The sequence below is a fragment of the Syzygium oleosum genome, unplaced genomic scaffold, assembly GCF_021117445.2.
Source record: "Syzygium oleosum isolate NSW1041296 unplaced genomic scaffold, Sole_v2.1 Sole_v2.17, whole genome shotgun sequence".
NCBI classification, from domain to species: Eukaryota; Viridiplantae; Streptophyta; class Magnoliopsida; order Myrtales; family Myrtaceae; genus Syzygium; species Syzygium oleosum.
In genome coordinates, this window is record NW_026607501.1 from 5254211 (window position 1) to 5274553 (window position 20343).

The following is a 20343-nucleotide window of genomic DNA, read 5'->3' on the forward strand; positions in this document are numbered from 1 at the left end:
TTCCAGAAACTTTTTTATGAAATTTTTTAAATTTTTTAAATTTCGAATTTTGCAAATTTTTATGGGTTTTCTGAGTTTTTCTGATTTTTATGGATTTTCTGAGAATTTTTCTGATTTTTATGAATTTTTGGAATTTTTAAATTTTTAAATTTTTTTAGGTATTTTTCTGAAATTTTTCTAATTTTTATGAATTTTCGGAATTTTTTAATTTATTCTAAACCATTTTGTGAATTTTTTAGTTTTGATTTTTTTGGGGGAAAAGTTTATTAAAAGTTTTTACTTTCCCAAAATCTGTTTCTTTTTATTTCCCAAAAAAATTTTTATGAATTTTTTTAAATTTTTTCAATTTCAGAATTTTCAAAATTTTATGGGTTTCCTGAGTTTTCCTGATTTTTATGGATTTTCTGAGAATTTTTCTGATTTTTATGAATATTGGGAATTTTTTAATTTTTTTTGTGAATTTTTTTTATTATTCCCGCTAGGAATGGACCGGACATGTGCTTTGAGACGGTCTACAGACGACGGAGGATGGAGGAGGAGCTAAGGCCGCGGCTTGAGAACCGGACTTTTCTATTTCTTTTTTTGTTTCTGGGAATAAAGAAGTAGAAAAAATCTACTTCTTATTTCTGTTCCAAATTTATTTCTTGGCCATTTTCTATTCCAGGAAATAGAAAAATAAAATGCGTTATTAAACAGATTTATGTTCTTTTTTTGTTCCAGGAAACAGAAGAACAGAAAAATAGAGAAATAGAAATGTTACCAAACGCGCCCTTAGAGTGCCGCTCGATGCATCGGCCATTTTCTTTAGAAGCAGTTTCTTCTTCGCATCCTTCTTCACAAACACAAAAGATGAGAACATGCACACAAACACACACACCCTTTGCTAGGGTTTTGATGGAGAGCGAAAGAGGTGAGAATGAAAGAGCGAAATGATATGTAAATCAAGGGGGTGCCAATGATGGTAATGAGAGAATCAGGCAACTCCGTATAAGGTATGTATAATTTGGGTTGGCACATGGAAGCCATGGGTGGAAGTGCATTCAATGCAAAAGAAAATGTTGACCAGATCCGATATGGTTGGTGCATTTTTCCATTGTTTTGTTGCAGATTTTGGGGGTGGGCCCACAATTCCGAGGATGACACTAGTGACAAATGATGAAAAAAAGTTACTCATTTAACCTAAAATTTACACATTAGACTAATTTTGAACGGTCGGATCGGATGTGATAAGACCCATCAATTTCTATGGTTTGAATTTAGTTTGACTCATATAATATTATCATCTAGTGGACCAACAAATGGGATAAAATCCATAAGTTTCAATGATTTAAAAGTAGTTTGACTCATATAATATTCTCATCTAACAATTTTGATTGATTTGATAACAACATAGCTCGTTTCCCACGTGATGTGCACTTAATGGCCACTAGAAATTAGAATTGTTGAACCAATCGGCCGAAAGTGAATTTCCTTTTTTTTTACCAATTACATCAACCATTGAATGGATAGAATCATAGAGCGTGAATAGTAAAATCAACTTCTGTTATGGTGGGAGTAAAGGAAGTCTTGCCTTTTTTTCACTATATGATTGGCTTGATTATTAAAATGAATGTCAATGATATTTGGATATATTTTGAGACTAAAATCACTTTCCAAACATACCATGGGCTTGGATGTAGAGGATCATAGCTGGCCATTTTCCATTATTAGGTGCATTAACTGAGCTACTCGCTTAAGAGAGTGAAACTTGGGTTAATTGTTTTAAAGTACTTTCCACATTTTCAATTATTTGAATTAATCATGACAAACAAACATGCCCTAAATGTACTCTTTGAACGTTGAACTTAATCCATAACAATTAATGTGAAGAATTAATTTGGAAGAAATAAAACATCGTGGTTTCAAAGCGCCTAAAATTTTCCCAATCACATACATGTGCGTAATTTAGGTAGAACAAAGTCAAGAAAAAAGCGTAATGCTTTGTGGCTTCAAAAGTAAAAGTTTGCCAAAACAAAAATTTGTTTTGTTTAGTTTGCAAATGATTAATTTAAGGTCAGGTTGTGCTTTTAAAATTATTAGTCGAAAATTACTTGAGCTTTTTAGTCAACACGAAAGTATCACATGAAAAAATATATATTGATGTCGGTCAATATAAGTATAGACTGGTAACCTGACAAAAACAAGCAAGTAACATTGAATACTTATATAAATATGCTACATCATTTTGTATATGACTCTTATAAATCGATCTTAATATATCAAGCTTAATTGAAGTGAGAAATACAATAATATTATCCATTGTAATGTTTGTCACGGTTGGTAACCCTAAATGTGACCTTGGATCAATTTGGAGAGAGGGCAAAAGGAGGGAGTTGAGGGGCTTTGCTTGTGGAGCCAACGATGCCCTAAGTTGTTCCATAGGACAACAACATCTTAAATTCAACTATACATCTAGTTCTCTAATCTTTATTACGTCCACCAAGAAATAACTTGATTTATGTAAATTTTCACTAATATCTCGCTATAATCAAAAGATGGATTTCTTATATATATAGTATTCTTGGTTTTCTCCTTAAAATGTCCCTAACCATTCACTGTATATTTCTAGATAAACATTAATTAATGCAACATAATTAAGATTTATCATCAACTAATGCCAAACGACTTCCATTCCTTTCACGATTTTACCTTTTCTATAGTTTGCTTGTGTTGATAACGTTTTAAAACTAAAATAGGAACATATTGCTACATTTCATATATATACAATGTGTGTGATATATATATTGAATGCTAATTCATGCCTAATTTGCACATGTGCGAGTTAAAAACTAGCTATGTGAGTATGTGCTTTGTGCGAATATATATTGGTGAACATTCTCCTATTTAACCGGTCGCATGCTCTAATCTTACTTCGGGTATGTGTCGTTTGAGGTTGTTGTCCCACTCATTTGAGTTCGTAGAAATAAGCGTCTGAGTCACTTTATATGCGGATTTACACAAGACGAAACGCCTATCCAAATGGAAGGTATGGTGACAGCGGAGCCCTCCCAGCGGACGGTGCATTGATTCTGGTGGTTCACCAATTTCTCTAAAGCAGCTTCTTCTTCACAGTTAAAAATACAAAAGTGAAAGAGAAAATTGTAAAATTTTCTGTATATTTTGATGTACAATGAAGAAGAATAAATGAGCTTATTTAGAGGTTATATTAGATGATTATCGAAGATAACATATCAATCAAGACATGCACAATCAAAGGGAGATATACACATAGTCTTGAGAGATATGGAGAATCAACAAAATTATCTAATTATCTCTAATATAGAAAATTATCCTAGAGAAATCTCTAATTATCTCTAATATTCACAAACACAAAAGATCAGAGCATGCACATGGACACACATCCTTTGCTAGAGTTTTGATCGAGAGCGACAGAGGTGAAAATAGACGAGGGGATGTTATATATGTATATTAAGGGGGCCACGGTAATTTGAGAATCAAGCAATTCCATATAAGGCATGCAAAATCAGGGATGGCATGCGGAAGCTAGGGTGGGAGTGCCTTCAATGCAAAGGAAGTGGAGAAGAACACTAAAAGTGCCAAAACTTGTGTATCAAAAATTTTTGCCGGCTCACTTAACTGCCAAATTAGAGGAAAAACGATCACTTAAGTGTTAATGGCGAGAAATTCCGGTCAAATTAATACGTGGCTTTTACAATTAAAATTTTAATCTGAGTTGGATTTTTTTTAAAAAAAAATCAGTCTACATGGCATTTCCATGTGTATATTTTGATTTTTTAAATATTTTTTTTCTTTTTTTCCTTCTTTTCTTTTTTTCTTTTCTTTTTTCTTCTTCTACCTTTGGCCAATGTTCGGCCACCGGCCATGGTCGGCCGCCTGGCCTCGCTCGGACGAGGCCGCCGTCACCCGCCACAGGCGAGGCCCGACCTTGCCCGGACGAGGCCATCGTCGCCCCCCACAAGCGAGGCCCCGCTGACCCTTGCCTGGGCGAGGGCGAGCGAGCCCCGGCGAGGGTTGGCCTCGCCTTGCTTGGGCAGGGGCGAGCCCCAGCGAGGGCTCCCCTCGCCAGATCCGGCGAGACCGCCGTGGCCTGGGCGAGGGCTGGCCTCACCGGATCTGGCAAGGGGAGCCCTCGCCGGGGCTCACCCTTGCCTAGGCGAGGGTAGGCCAGGCCTCACCTGTGGCGGGCAACGGCGACCTCGTCCGGGTGAGGCCAAGCGGCCGAGCATGGCCGATAGTCGATCACCGGCCAAGGTAGAAGAAGACGAAAGAAAAGAAAGAAAGAAAAGAAGGAAAAAAAGAAAAAAAAAACCAGAAAAAATATTTAAAAAAACGAAAAAATATATTAAAATATTATAAAAAAAATTGTCCCCTTCAGCACCGACGTGCCACGTAGGACTGAGAAATTAATAAAATATGGTCATGTCAGATTTCTAGCAATCCAAATCGGTGTTGGCACTTAAGTGATCCTTTTTAAAAAAAAAAAGTGGCACTTAAGTGATCTGAAAAAAACTTTTGGCACTAAAGTGAGCGCCGTACATAAGTTTTGACACTTCTAATGTTCTTCCCCCGCAAAAGAAGACACAGACCAAATCCAATATGGGTTGTGGACTTCTTCATTGTTTTGGTTACGGATCTTGGGGTGGGAGCACAATCCCAAGGATGACACTAGTGACAACGATGGAGAAATTACTCGTATATACTAAATCAAATTTGGACTATCATATTGGATAAGATCCATCAAGCTCAATGGTCTGAATTTAGTTTGATTCATACACTATACTCATCTAACGATTTCTCTGATTGATTTGAGATTAATGGGGCTCGTTTGGCACACGATATGCACTTATAGGCCACTAGGAATTGGTAGTGTGGGACCAACAGATCGAAAGTGTAATTTTCTTCTTCTTCTTTTTTTATCTAGAATGGCGATTGAATGGATAGGAGTATAGAGCCTACCCCAAGAACGATAAAGTAAACTTGTGTTTTATGGTGGGAGCAAGGAATTTCTTACATCTTTTTATAATTTTATTTGCTTGATTTAATAAAATGAATCTAAATCACATTCGGTCATCTAGGCTTAATCTTTATCCAAACATACCCTGGCTTGAATGTAAAGGAATAAAGCCGGCCATTTTCCATTATTAGGGTGCATTAACTAAGTTACTCGCTTTAGAGAGTGAAACCTGAGTTGGACTTTTTAGGTACTTTCCATATTGTCAACCATGACAACAAAATGCCATTATTGTATTCTTTGAACGTTGAACATAATCCATAACAATTAATGTGAATAACTCATCTTAATGGAAGAAAATATGTAATTTCAAAGCCCCAAAATTTTCCGAATCATATACAAGTGCGTAATTTAGACAGATCAGGGTCAAGCAAAAAGTATGACATGCTTCGTGATTTTCGAAAATAAAAGTATTTCAAAACCAATCAAAACGATTATTTTGATTTTGCGTCACCACCACTTCACTTATTGAGTTTAGTTTGCAATTGATCAACTTAAGGTAAGGATGTGCCTTCCAAATGATTAGTCGAAAAATATTTGCGCTTTTTAGCCATCACAAAAATAGCACAAGGAAAAATTCAAATAAGTGAATGGTGATATATATACTGACACTAGTCTACAAAACTATAGACTGGATAACCTGACAAATTACAAGTGAATAATATTGAATACTCATACAAACATGCTACATCATTCAATATAATATTTTTGTAAATCGATCTTAGTATGCAAAACACTATTGAAGTGAGAAATACAATAATAATATTAGTCGTAACGTTTTTTGCGGTTGGTAACCCTAAATGTGACTTGGATCAATTTGAAGTGAGGGAAAAAAAGGGAGTTGAGGACTTTGCTTGTTGAGCTAACGGCGCCCTAAGATGTTCCATAGGGAGAACATCTTAAATTCAACTATATATCTATGTCTCTAATCTCTATCACGTCCAACAGAAAAATAACTTGATATATGTAGATTTTCACTAATATCTTGCTCATATTAATAGATCGATTTCCTCCTTTTTAAGCCCCCGCACAGAATTTCTCCTTAAAATGTCCACTCACTATAAGCATAAATTAATGCAACATAAAAGATTTATCATCCACTAATTCCAATCTACTTTCACTACCTTTTTGTATTCCCTTTCCTTTAACAATTTTAGCTTTTATATAGTTTGTTTGTGTTGATGTCTTTTCGAAAAATCGTACAAATGATCCATGAACTTTAGTTTAATGTGCAATGTCGTCCCTGAACTTTTAACATAAGGATGACATTGAACATTTTCATATACTCTAAGAACTAGATTGAACATTTACTAGTAATTTAATAATCACATTGAACAAATTAAAAGTTCATGCATAACATTGCACATTGGATCAAACTTCGGGGACAATTTCTGTTAATTTGTCATATAAATGAATATATTATTTAATTTCACATAAATATGTTATATGCTAATGCTAATTAGCACACGAGCGAGTTCCGATACTAACTTGCTACGTGAGCGCGTGCTTTGTGCGAACATATGTTGGTGAGTGTTCTCCTATTTAATTGGTCACACGCACTAATTGCACTTCGACAGGGTATGTGTGAGAAGAATTTAGGGAATGACTAATTAATAGCATCGACTACCAATTTTTCTTAATTTTCTTGGACAATTTTGTCTTGAGTTGTGGAGTTCCTCGTACTTGCTTAAGCATTTTAAATGTACTTGTTGACTTAAATTTCCAATTATTTTGTGAGTTGAATTAATTTATATGGCCCTAGGATTGATTTCTTCAAAATATTAGTGTTGATTAAAGAGACTAATTGATCAACTTCTTCCTAACTTATCACCCAAGTCGTAAAATTTGAATGTAAAACTTGCAATTGATCGTCAGGTTCGTAAATATCTCATGCTGTCATCACTTGACTCTACTATAATTTATCCTGGCTCCCGTTTTGGTGTAGTGATTTATTCGAGAAATACTATATACGAAAAGAAGCTTTTTAGCAAAAACACAAATTCCACATTTCATAAGAAAAGTTAACACATTAGAAATTATAACAGTTCTCATTTGACATTGACTTAGAAGTGTCATCCGAGCCGGGTCGAGTACATAAATGGGTCAGCCCAGCTTGCAACAGTGCCATGCATGATGGACTATAGGCCAAACCGTTATGACCTGACCTTGTTGCCCTGCCTAACTTGGCCATCAAACAAAAATAAGGTGTGAATTATCAGGTCGTCATATTTTGATAGACAAAAGAAGTTAAAGATTGCAAGTGGAGAGAGAAGGGACTTTCTCGGCATATTCGTCTTCCTTAGACCCACAATGGTAATTTCACGATACCGTAGCACATTCTTTGGTCCAAAACTCTTGCCTATATATGCTCCCTATATCGCCGATCGCAAACCCCTCTCTCTCTCTCTCTCTCTCTCTCTCTCTCTCTCTCTCTCTCTCTCTCTCTCTCTCTCTCTCTCTCTCTCTCTCTCTCTCTCTCTCTCTCTCTCTCTCTCTCTCTCTCTCTCAATTGTTGTAGGTACGATTCTAGAGAGCTGCACAAATCGCCATTCATGTTGGTCTATCAAGATCTCCTCACCACTAACGAGTCAATTAGACTTGCCCCGAAATAGCTTAATGAGATCAAGTTGAGTGAATTAAACCTTGCATTTGCAATGATTGATGAATTTAAGCCACATGACTAATATTACCTATAGATGCTTCTAACTTTTTGCTACTATAGATATTGATTTCATGTGAATTAGACAGTTCAACCAAAGGTAAGTCTAAATAGTGTAACCAGTCATGTAGTCATCGGCATCGCAAAGAACATGAATCTCGCAATGATTTGCCTCACTTGGCCATTCACCACAAAGTTTCAAACCATGCATTTGGTATTGGTTTTCAAATTATTTGAGCTCAATTTAAGAAATATCAAGTCATGGCAATCTGATATGTCTAGCTAGGGCGACGATGCTATTGAATTTGTGTTTGCACGAGTATATTAATTATGTCAGCTCTACAGTAACGAGAATTAAGATAATCTAAGGACGAATTAACATTTTCAATTTACTCTTCAAGATAGACTGCGGCATATATCCTCACTCACCAAGATAAGTCAATTGAAATCTCTCCTCACGTGTAGCGCTAATGTTGTGGTCTCTCTCTACTTTTTAAAAAAGATGACAGGTAATTAAAAATATGGGATTCATTAATTCGACGCAAAAAAAAAAAAACTGAAGTGTGGAAAGATCACTAAACAAAATGTAACGCACAATACATTTCAACATAAAAAGCCTATACAAAGGAATCACAATGATGATAATAGAAAATTAGACAAATAGATATGCTTAGTACAATCAAAGTGATCCAATTTATAAGGTACCTGGTCTAGTTGAAGTTTTAAATGGCCACTGCACCGAACGCCACTCTGAACCATCATCAATCATAGACTTCTTGATTTTACCTTAACTATGCTATTTCATAGTAAGAAAATATTAGGTACAAACTTTTCTAAACATCCCCATCCATCACCAATGATGCGGTGGGTCGTTAGTTAATTGCTACAAATAAAAATAGTCGACACTTTTTATTTTTGAAAACTTGACCTTAAGATTCCATATGTTTACCGTCAACAAAATCGTGATTGGTTTTAATTTATGATAAAAGCCCAAAATAGAGGAAGAAACAGTAATTCTATTACAACTGCACTCTCTAGTAAAAATGGTTAACTCTTTTTTATTTTTTACAATCAACACATTTTATTTAGGGTTAATACCATAAAAAATCCCAAACTGGTATACCTATGCCAATTTTACCCAAAACTAATTTTTTGACAACAAATAACCCCAAACTGGTACACCGTGACAAATTTACCAAAAACTGATATTTTGACCACTAAAAACCCCAAATTGGTACATTTATGACCCCGTTAGTTTCCGTTAAATTGAATTAATACAAAAAAAATCACAAACTGTTACATCTATGACAAATGGAGGTTCAAACATAAAACTGGCATATCAGTCAACTGTCGTGTGTCATTTAACAAAGCAATTTGACATTAAAATTTAACGGAAATAAATAGAGGGTAAATTTGTCATGGATGTACCAGTTTGGGGTTTTTGTTGGTCAAAATATTAGTTTTGGGTAAAATTGTCACAAGTGTACCAGTTTGGGGTTTTTTGCGGTATTAACCCTTTATTTATTTGGCTGAAATGTAACCTCCTCTTAATTTTTTGTCTTTTTTCTTTTCTTTTTTGTCATTTTAAAAAGGGGAACCCTGAAATGTCATACGTAAAAAAAAACAATGCAAACTTCACAAAAATTGGCAGTTTTTCCTTGGAAGATTTATCTAATAACATCGCTTGCTAAATTGTGATTTTAGACAATGATCTTCAGATTACAACACACTGGCTTAAGATATAACAGTCGATTAAAGAAGCACACAAACACACAGAGAAAAGAAGCAAAAAGAAATACATGTGTATATATATGTATTTTTTTTCAAAGACGAAAAACCTATCCAAATGGAAGGTGTGGTGCGCAAGGCTAGGCCCTCCAAGCAAATGATGCACTGAATCTGGTGGTTCACAGCGGCAGACGGTGTGGCGGCCATTTTCTTCATAAGCAGCTTCTTCTTCACAAACACTAAAGATCAGACACACACACACAACCTTTGTTAGGGTTTTGATTGAGAGCAATAGAGATGAAAATGGAAGAGGGGATCGAGATTTATATAGAGGGGGGTTACAACGATGTTAAGGAGAGAATCAGGCAATTCCATATGAGGTATGCATAAATTGAATTGGCACATGGAAGCCATGGGTGGAAGTGCATTCAATGCACAGGAAGGGACAGACCAAATCTGACATGGGTGGAAGCGTAACAGTCTGAATTTTCGATCCTTTTTCCGGGATTCATGAAATGAATATTTTGGCCAATGCACTTATAGTGAGATCTCACCCGGAAATGCGCATTCACGGGATGCTAACCTTAGGGGTAGGGCTATTACGGGATTGAGTTCGCACGACCAAAGAACTCGACCTGGGTTCGATCTTCGACCATATCGATTGACGAGGGAATGTTTTGAGCCAACCGAGACCGATCTATTTGATTGATCGTGTCCAAAGGGCACTAGTGACAGACCCTCGCAATTATATGACAATCGAGGTCGTCTTGGTTCGAGCAAACTTAAACGTGATTTGTCTTAGTGTCGGTCACAGGTCGAGAGCGCGTAATCCCAATGAGCCACCCGTTAGCAAGAGATAAGCTAAAGTCGCGATTGTTTGATTTTAGTCATTTCTTGGAATTCGGGCCCGGGAATCGAGAATTTTGAAAGTGACAATTTTGAGCGGCCGATGACGTTTTTGGCTTGGCCAACCTTGAGGCCACCCATTTCTGCAAAAAAATGGATTTCGGTCCGGGACCCGGAAAATTATGATTTTGCCCCTCTGGTCACCGATGGCGATTCTGAGGTCGTTTGAGGTTATTTTTCGAGGCCGACGCCATTTTTGGGTGGCCACGCATACCGGGAGTCGTTATGGACAAAAATTGGAATTTCGACAAAAATTGGAAAAATAATATTATTTTATTCCCGAAACTTTGACGTGGATTTTCGAGGGCTTGCGCGATGAATTTCGCGATTCCGACACCATATTAGGTTGGCCACGCATATATGGAACGCGTATGTGCGAAAATTAGAATTTCGCCCCGGGACCGGAAAAATGACAATTTTGCCCCTGGGCCCGTTTCAGTTCCGAATTTTGGGTAATTATTTGGGATTATTATTAATGGTTTTTCAGCTGCATTATTGGGCCTTGGACACTTTTACCCCTCAATTATTGGATTTGGACAAATAAGGGCTGTCGGATCAAGGGTAAAATGGTCAAAGTGCGTAGGATCGCGACACGTGGCACTTGGGGGCTGTCATATTTGACCAGCTGACCCTCTCTCTCTCTCTCTCTCCTCCCAGCCCTATTCGGCCAGACCACCCACAGCAGCCCCTCCCCCACGATTCTTCCTCCTCCTCCGTTTTCCTTCTTCCTTGGCCGTCCTCGCCGGAGCTCGCCGGAGCCACGCCGACCGCCGTCGTCGCTGCTGCTGCCTTGTCCAGCCACCACCCACCAGCAGCACCGCCCCATCTTGTCTTTCTCTCCCTCTTTTTCCCCGTTCGGCGAAAGGAAAGCCGAGAACCGCCGCTTGGAGGCCGATCGCCGCCGCGCCGGAGCTCGAACGGGCGAGCTGCTGCCACAGGGACGTCCAGCCTCGCCGTACGTCGCCGTACGTCGGTGTCCGTACGGATCCGTACGGTGTCCGTACGGGCGTCCGTACGTCGCGTGTCCGTACGCCGGCGACGCCGCTGCTGCTGCTGGCCCACTGTTCCCGCCCCTGTCCAGCCGAGCTGCCTTGTTTCTCTTAGGTAAGTGTTTTCCCCAAATGTCATTTAGGACCTCGGGTATTTCTAGGCCCGTTTAGGACTTGATTTAGGCATTTTAGGGGCTGTTTTTGTGGCTATTTCGGGACTGAATCAAGGGCTGGAAATTGGTTTGTCGTGGACTGATTTGGCGATGAAATTTCGAGGTTTAGGAGGCTGAGTTAAGGCTGTGATGTTGCGGATTGATCGGGATAAAATTGGGTGCAGAAAATACTGTTTGCTGGCTGTGATATGCCGTGTGATGTGCTGTGAGTGGCTGTTCGATACACGGTTAGTACCATTAGGACCGGCTCGTAATTTTATGAAAGTGCCATGAAGAGCCGGGAGTGAGATATGGTGATTTTGGGGGCGAAAAAGTCTGATTGATGGCTGTGATGTGTGGTTTTAGGTGCTGTGGGGTGCTGTTTGTCATGTGGTTGGTACTGTTAGGTCCGGCCCGAGATTTTGTGAAATTGCCGTGAAGGGCCTGAACTAATTTGATAACGTTTGGGTGTGGAGAAATGCCAGTTTGTGTGTTGATCGTATGTGTTGTGATATGATTGTGTGGTTGTTGGCCGATTTGGGATTGTGCTTGGGCTGATTGTGGACTGGCCATGTGTCGCGTGTGTGTGGCCGTGAAGTGTGGAAGTGTGGTGGTGTGGTGGTGTGGTAGTGCATTCGCGTGCCAATAATGTGTGATTGGGTAGCGTGTTCGTGTGACGAGGATGAGAAATTGTGAAATGTGTGTGTGAAATGTGTATGTTTGGCCGTGTGTTTGTTGGTCGTGTGTAAGTGTGGTTTGAGTGGAGCGAGGATATGGAAATGTGGTTTGGTTGAAAAGGTCCGTCCTGAGGCGTGCACGTTACGCGGGACGATGCCGTCCCTGACGAGGTGACGATGCCCGGCTTGACGAGGTGTCGATGCCTGACGTGGTCAGAAGACCGTTGGCCTGATGCGTTTTACGCGGGCGCGGTAGAAGGAAAGTGTGTGTAGGATTCCGTCCTGAGGCGTGTACGTTTACGCGGGACGATGCCGTCCCTGACAAGGTGACGATGCCCGGCCCGACGGGATGACGATGCCTGACGAGGTCAGAAGACCGTTGGCCTGATGCGTTTTACGCGGGCGTGGTAGTGGTGGAAGAGTTGAGAATGAGCGGAAATTGGCTTGAGGAGCGAGGTTTGAGAAAGTGACGCATGGTGTGAGTGGTGTGCGAGTGTGTTTATATCGCGTGATGTGATGCTTAATCATGGGGTAAAAACTGCTAGGCACGGTATGGGACGTGCCCAAGTGGGTTTTATCTCATAATTGAGACACACGCGCGTCTGTGATTTATTGCTGTGGTATATTGATTGTGTTATTGTCTAACGTGCAGGAACGTGTATGATGGATTCCAGGTAGGTTCGTGTGTGGTTGGTAGTTTGATTGATCGTTGCATGTTATGCGTGTTTTTGTCTGGCGGTACGTGAGTGCCTACGTGGGGTTTGGGGTTGTACACTTATTGAGATTCGTCTCACGGTTGTATAACCGCCAATTTCAGACCCTCAGCCCTAAACCCGGGAAGTGCGCCTTTTCTTTTTGGAAGTTCGGGGAGCTGATTTTGGTGCCCAGTGGAGTTGCAGGTGAGTGTCCGGAGACTCAGACCCGAAGATTCAGAAGCAGAATGGAAGAGGGCGACCCTTAGGTTTTTCCCTAGGGTGTTTTAGCGGTTGTATAACTTGGGTAATCCGATAGTGAAGTTAAGGTAATCAAACCCCTGAACTTTTGTTTAAACGGTGGCTGAGGATGTTAGTCTGTATTTATGTCTGTAATATGATGTTTGTATATTTGGTGTTGTATGAATATGTGGTTGCTGGATTGTTCTGTTGTTTTATCCCGTTGTCGTCATTATTTGTCCGGGGTTTTGTTATTCGCTTCCGCATGTGGCTCTGATGTCTGGGTTGGGTCGGCGACGTTCCTGGGACGTCGCAACAAATTCGACCGCAGCAGGGGATGTCGCAAGCTCGATGGGGGTTCGGGGCATGACAGGAAGTGCATTCAATGCAAAGAAGGAGACAAACCAAATCTGATATGGGTTATGGATTTCTTCACTATTTGGGCTGCAGATTTCAGGGGGTGGACCCATAATTCCAATGAAGACACTAGTGAAAAATTACGGGGAAATTACTCATTAAACCTATCACTTACGTGCTAAATCAAGTTTCGACTGTCAGATTGGATAAAACTCATCCATCTAAATGGTTTGAATTCAGTTTGATTCATATACTACACTAATCTAACGATTTCTCAAATTGACTTGAGATTAATAGGGCCCGTTTCTCATGCGATGTTTAATTTTTTTTTTTGTTTTTTGTTTTTGCCAAATACAATGGCGATTGAATGGATAGAATAATAGAGCTAACTACAAGAATGGTAAAATAATGTGTTTTACTGTGGGAGCAATGGAAGTCTTTCATTTTTTTATTATATAATTGGCTTGATTTAATAAAATGATTCTAAATGACCTTTGGTTATTTTTGGAGACTAAATCTTTTTCCAAGCATACCATGGGCTGAATGCGAGGAACGTTGCTGGCCATTTTCCATTATTAGGGTGCATTAACTAAGTCACTCGGCTTTAGAAAGTGAAACCTGAGTTGGAGGTTTTTAGGTACTTTCCACGTTATCAACCATATGTATCAATCATGAGAATTCCACCAAAAAAATAAATCACGACAGAAAAAATGCCATTATTGTATTCTTTGAACGTTGAACGTAATCCATAACAATTAATGTAAATAATTAATTTGGATGGAAGAAAACATCGCAGATTCAAAACACCTTTAATTTTCCCAATCATATATATCGCGCAGTTTAGGTGGAATGGAATTCAAGCCAAAAGTCCAATGACCTTCCCCATTTTGATAGTAAAAGTATTTCTAAACCAGTTGAAACTATTATTTTGATTTTGGGTCACTATCATTTCATTTATTTATTTTCCCGGAAAAAGGATTTATTAAGTTTAGTTTGCAATTGATCAATTCAAGGTTAGGCAATGCTTTTCAAATGATTGGTCGAAAAAAATACTTGGGCTTCTTAGTGTACCAAAAAAGTATCGCATGGAAAAATTTAAATAAACGAGTAATGCTTTATATTTTGACACTAGTCTACAAAAGTATAGAATGGTTAACCTGACAAATTACACATGGATCGCATTTAATATAAATATATAATATTATTTTTGTAAATCAATCTTAATATATGGAACAATATTGAAGAGAGAACTACAATAATGGTATCGATGTAATGTTTTTCATACTTTTTTTTTTGGTCATAAAGCTCTTGTAATTTCATTTACTTAGAAGATAGTTCGTTACAAGAGATCATGATATCCGAATAAAGTATTGATAAAAGGAAAGAAGGGGGGTGCAAGAGCCAGTTTGGTTTGAGAAGGCCTTTTTGATGGGCCCGGGCTAGGCAATCGGCGGCTTGATTCGTTTCTCGGTCGCAAAAAGAGATTGATCCGTGCGGTAATTGGACTAATAAGCTTTGGCAGTCTGACGACCGATTGGATTGACCATGGGCTAATTTCAAGGCCCATTATCCACTTAATACACATGGAACAGTCAGAGTTGAACTCCACTGTTGTACTTCCAAGTTCGTGGACTTCTTTGTACTTCCCCTCCTTTAGTTTGTGGACGTCTCTGTGCTTCGCCTTCTTGAGCTCGTGTTGCAGGCACTCTCGAATGGCTAGGGTTTCGGCTGCGGAGGAGTTCGGTGCCAAGATACCCTTGGCGAACCCGTCGATCATCCTCCCTTCGTGATCTCGGCATAGTCCCGCAACAGATCCGTTCCCCGAATCGGCGCTCCAGGCCGCGTCTACGTTCCATTTACGGCTCCCCTTCTCCGGCGGCTTCCAAAATTCGGGGGCTTCCTTCAGTTTCTGCCCTCGTGTTTTCTCTTTGATGATGGCGAACTTTGTGTAGCTATTCCCGGTATTAATGGCTTCCTCTACCACCAGCCATGGGTTCGGCTTCCGCTTGCGAAAAATCAGGGCGTTTCGCCCTTTCCAGATCTGCCATAAGCAGTCCGCTATGCGTGCCAGTGGGGAGGACGTTTCACTGTTCAGACCAATTGCGAGGTACGTTGCTAGCCATGCTTCGGTACGAGTAATTTGGGCCGGCTGTATGTTGATGCATATTCTGTAATCTGACCAAACTTGGGTTGTCCATTTACATAGCAGGAATAGGTGCTCTGTGGTTTCAGGATGGTTGCGACAGATGGGACAAAGAGGGTCAGGTACGCACTTGCGTTTATAGAGGTTTTCTCGAGTTGGGAGAGCATTTTGACATAAGCTCCATAGGAAGAAACGTATCTTTGGGTAAACTGGTAGCTGCCAAATTGAAGTCCATAGGTTTCTAGGTGGCTGGTATGATGATGAGGCCAGGTTGTTATTATCTTGCATGCTATCTGTCATTCGGATGCGGTTGTAGCCCCCTTTGACTGTATAATCTCCTGATTTGGTGCCTGTCCATATCAATTTATCCTCTACTGGAGTTGTGCTGATAGGGATTAGCAATATCTGATTCACCACTTCCTCTTGAAAGATTTCTTTCAATGCTTGTTCTTTCCATTCGTGGGTTTCCTGGTTGATAAGGTCAGCCACCTGTTGTGGTTCATTCTGCCTTGCTGGACCTCCAATCTTCCCTATAGGGAGCCATACATCCTCTCTAGTTTTAATTTTCCTACCATCCCCGACTCTCCATCTGGCATCCTTTTCTATAGCTTCTCTTCCCACAATCAGACTTTGCCAACCCCACGATGGTCGATGGCCTTTTTTTGCATGCCAAAACTGTCCTTGTGGGTAATAGAGGCCTTTCAAAACTTGGCTCCATAAAGCTTCAGGTTCATGCACCAGTCTCCAGGCTTGTTTCCCCAAAATGGCTTTGTTCAAAGTGATAAGGTCCCTGAACCCCAGTCCTCCCAAGTCTTTTCTTTTCTTCAAAGTTTCCCAACTTTTCCAGTGAATCCCTTCTGTGTCAGCTTTTTGCTTCCACCAAAATGCAGCAATTCTTCTCTCTATGGCCTTGCAAACGGAGATCGGGATTTTAAAAATTGACATCGCATATTGAGGGAGCGCCTGGACTACTGTTTTAATGAGGATTTCTTTGCCAGCTTTCGACATTAGCCTTGCGTTCCATCCTTCTAGCTTGGAATGCACCCTTGCAAGCACCCATGCAAACATTTCTTTCTTTGATTGGCCCCAGTCCGATGGAATGCCCAAGTATTTCCCCATTTTTTCAATTATCGGCACTCTAAGCTCCTCGGCTAGTCTATTTTTCACCTGCTGTGGACATCCTTTGCTAAAGAAGATTCCTGATTTATTCAGGTTAACCGCTTGTCCCGAAGCCTGGCAATATTGATTCATGATATTTGCCACATTTTGACATTCTTGAGTTGACCCGTCAAGGAAAAAGATAGCATCGTCTGCAAAAAGTAGGTGCGATAAGGTCGGGCACCACCTATTGAGTTTGATTCCTTTAATTGTACCGTCCTCCACTGCTTTGTGCATTAACGATGACAGAGCGTTAGCCATAATGATGAATAAGTAAGGGGAAAGAGGATCACCTTGTCGAATGCCTCGAGTAGGATTGAAATATGGTAGAGTTTCCCCGTTTACTCTAACTCCGTAGGAGACTGTGGATATGCACTGTCTAACAAGATTCACCCACCTCTCACAAAATCCCATCTGAATCATATTGGAACAGAGGAAGTCCTAATCCACCCTATCGTAGGCCTTTTGCATATCTAACTTCAGGACTGCTTGGAACTTCTTTACCCTTTTCCGCACTCTTAGCTGATGTAAGACTTCCTGTACAATTAAGATGTTATCTTGTATTTGCCGGCCACTGACAAATGCACTTTGCTCAGGGGAAATAAGGTCGGGAAGCCACTGTTTAAGCCTATTAACCATAACTTTAGAAATAATCTTATAGCTGAAATTGCACAAGCTGATCGGCCTGTATTGGTTGATGCTCTCCGGGTTCATAACTTTAGGGATCACTACTATGTGTGTGCGATTTAGTGACATGTCAAGAAGACCGGTATTAAAGAAACTTTCCACCATTCCATACACATCTTGGTTCACATGCTCCCAATGTTTTTGGAAGAATTGTCCATTTAGCCCATCTGGTCCCGGTGCTTTTGTGGCCCCCATTTGAAACACCGCTGCTTTAATCTCTTCCATTGTAACCTTAGCCATTAGAGCCTCATTCATTCCTTCCTTAGCTAGATTCGGACACTGATTCAACACTGGTTATATATTTGTAGGCCCTTCAGTGGAAAACAACGATAGATAAAAGGCCTGTATATGTTCTTTTAATTCTCGATAGTCTCGGGTCCATTTGTCCTCCCCAATCTTTAAGGTAGTGATTCTGTTTCTCTGCCTTCTCTGGATTGTGGTAGCATGAAAATATCTCGTATTCTTATCGCCTCATTTCAGCCATTTAATTCTAGATCTCATGCTCCAGTACATTTCCTCTTGTCTCCACAGCATCTCAATTTTCTCTTTTGTCTCCTGAATATCCTCTCTTTTGGCTTCCCCTTCTGGTTTATTAGTAAGCATAGTGAGCCTGCCCATAAGGTTGGTAATCTGAAGATGTGCATTCGAGAACTTCCTCCTACTCCATTCAATTAATGCCCTCCTCACTGCATCTGATTTGCTTGCCATGTTTTGGTTGCTCGTTCTGTGGCCTCTCCAGGCTTTTTTAACAATTTCATCACATTCCGGATCTTCAAGCCAGAAAGGCTCAAACCTGAACAATTTTTTCTGATTTCTTCTTTGGGGGTGTATCGATAGCAAGATAGGGCTATGGTCCGAGCCAATAGCCGGTAGTGCAATAGCTTCCGCCTTCGCGAACATGACACGCCAGTTCATATTGCACACAACTCTATCTAGCCGCTTTCGGATTAGTTCTTCCCCTTCTCTATTATTTGTCCAGGTAAAAGCACAACCCTTACTCTCCACATCCATGAGCTCACAGTCTGTCATCATCCTTCGAAATGCTGCTAGCCGGTAGTAGTCCGCTTCTTTCTTCCCTATCTTCTCCCAGTGGTATAAGATCTCATTGAAATCTCCCATACAAACCCATGGATAGACGTTTTCAGTATGAATTCTTTGCATCCTTTGCCATAAAGTAAGTCTTTCCTGATAGTTTGTTGAAGCATACACAAAGCCAATCCTCATGTGTTGTCCACTCATTGGCTCTTGACAAGATACATCTATAAAGTCAGCCGAGCACTCCAAGATCTCCAATTGGATTTCTTCACACCACATCACCACTAGCCCTCCCGCTCTTCCTACCGGATCCACTATTGTGGATTTCTGAAAATTTAGTTGCTTCTGGACTCTTTCCACTACTTCCTTTCTATTTTTTGTCTCCATTAGGAACATAACATTGGGTCTTTCTTGAACCACTAGGGCTCTAAGATGCTGGAATGTCAGGGTAGAACCCAACCCCCGGACATTCCAGCTCAAGAACTTCATTTATCTCCCGGTGGCTTATTAGGGCTAGCCACCAAAGCCCACAACTTGGGGTCTTCCTCTACCCTTATCGGGGTATCATGCAGCAGGTCATCATCACTTCTCTTCAAATTAGCTCCCTGAGGTAAGTAGGGGTTATGCCTTCGTACCTTCTTTGTTGCAGGAACTTTTAGTCCATTTCTAGAGCTTTTTGCTTTCCTTGGAATGCTTACCGAGGGGGTTTCCACCCAAGGAACATCGGAAATCAGCAGCTGAGCTTCCTGTGGTCTCTTCCCCAAAGCCCTCCAAATGCTTCCCTCTTGATTCTGGTTGGTGTATTGGACTATTGCAGGTTGTTGCATCTCCGTAGTGCCCATAGCTTGACTGTTTTCAGATGGTTCTTCCTGAAGCGATGTCACTGGAATAACTTCTTCCACCTCCGACTCTTCACCCTCCACCTTGTGAAACATCTCCCAGAATGGGCTATGCTCCTTAGCCTCCGCTTTTATCCAATAGCCAAATAGTCCGTCATTGATAGGTTTGAGTTTGGTCTCGTTATAAGGCACCTCCTCACAACTAGTTGTATAGTGGCCTATCTTTCCGCATGAGTAGCAAAAATGGGGTAGGCGTTCATATCTGAAATCTATCCAAAAATTTTCTTCTTCGAAATCTAGCATAACCCCCGAGACTAAAGGTTTCAACAAGTCAAGTGACACTCGAGCCCTACCAACCTTACACGGGCTACCCTCCTTTGTTCCCAGTTTTACTTCTAATACATCTCCAATTTTTTAGGCTACTTCTTTGATGATTGATTCAGTAATGCACACTAAGGGTAACCCATGAAGTTGTACCCAAAAAGGGCAATGAATGAAGGTGTGACGGTGTATGGGCAACTTGGGGTTCAACTGTTGAAGAATAAGTAGATTACCTGAGAAGGACCATGGGCTAGCTTCCAACACTCTTCGTTTCTCCATTTCAGATGTGAAAGTGAAGGTAAAGAGCCCTTGTTGTGCCTGATCACACACTACCCTTTCTGTTTTCCATGCTTTCAACACTGTCGATTGGAAGGCTTGGAAGTTAACATTAGGCTTTGAATGGAGTTTCCCCAATAAAGTCAGCTGACGTTCCTCTATTTTCCTCTCGGGAATTTCCTCAAACACCTTAACTACAGAGTCTTTTGTCCACATTTTACCCATACGTTTGCAAAGTGCTGCCATTTTCTTCTCTCTCTCTAATTCTTTCTCCATTTCTATATACTATTGCAGCAAAAGCCAGGGTAACTCATTTCAGCAGGGTGGGCCACAGAAAGAGAAGTTTATTGAAACATCAAACCTGGAGTGCGCCTTCAATTGCACTTCTGGAGTTCTCATTCCTCGGATAAACTGCTGCCTTGGTTCTACTTTCAGCTTCAGCAATTGCTAAG

The 20343-nt window shown here is 40.4% G+C and overlaps 1 protein-coding gene across 1 annotated transcript in view; it reads right to left on the reverse strand.

Annotated features, from left to right (window-relative positions):
- The window catches only part of LOC115694334 (uncharacterized), a 30839-nt gene extending 13179 nt beyond the window's left edge, over positions 1-17660 (reverse strand). Inside the window, exons 1-2 of the mRNA XM_030621464.1 lie at positions 17238-17660; positions 15016-17147 (exon numbers count right to left, since the gene is read on the reverse strand). Of these exons, the coding sequence (XP_030477324.1) occupies positions 15016-17147; positions 17238-17660 (2555 nt within the window). The remainder of the gene's footprint in view (positions 1-15015; positions 17148-17237) is intronic.
- Between the last annotated feature and the right edge of the window lie 2683 nt (positions 17661-20343).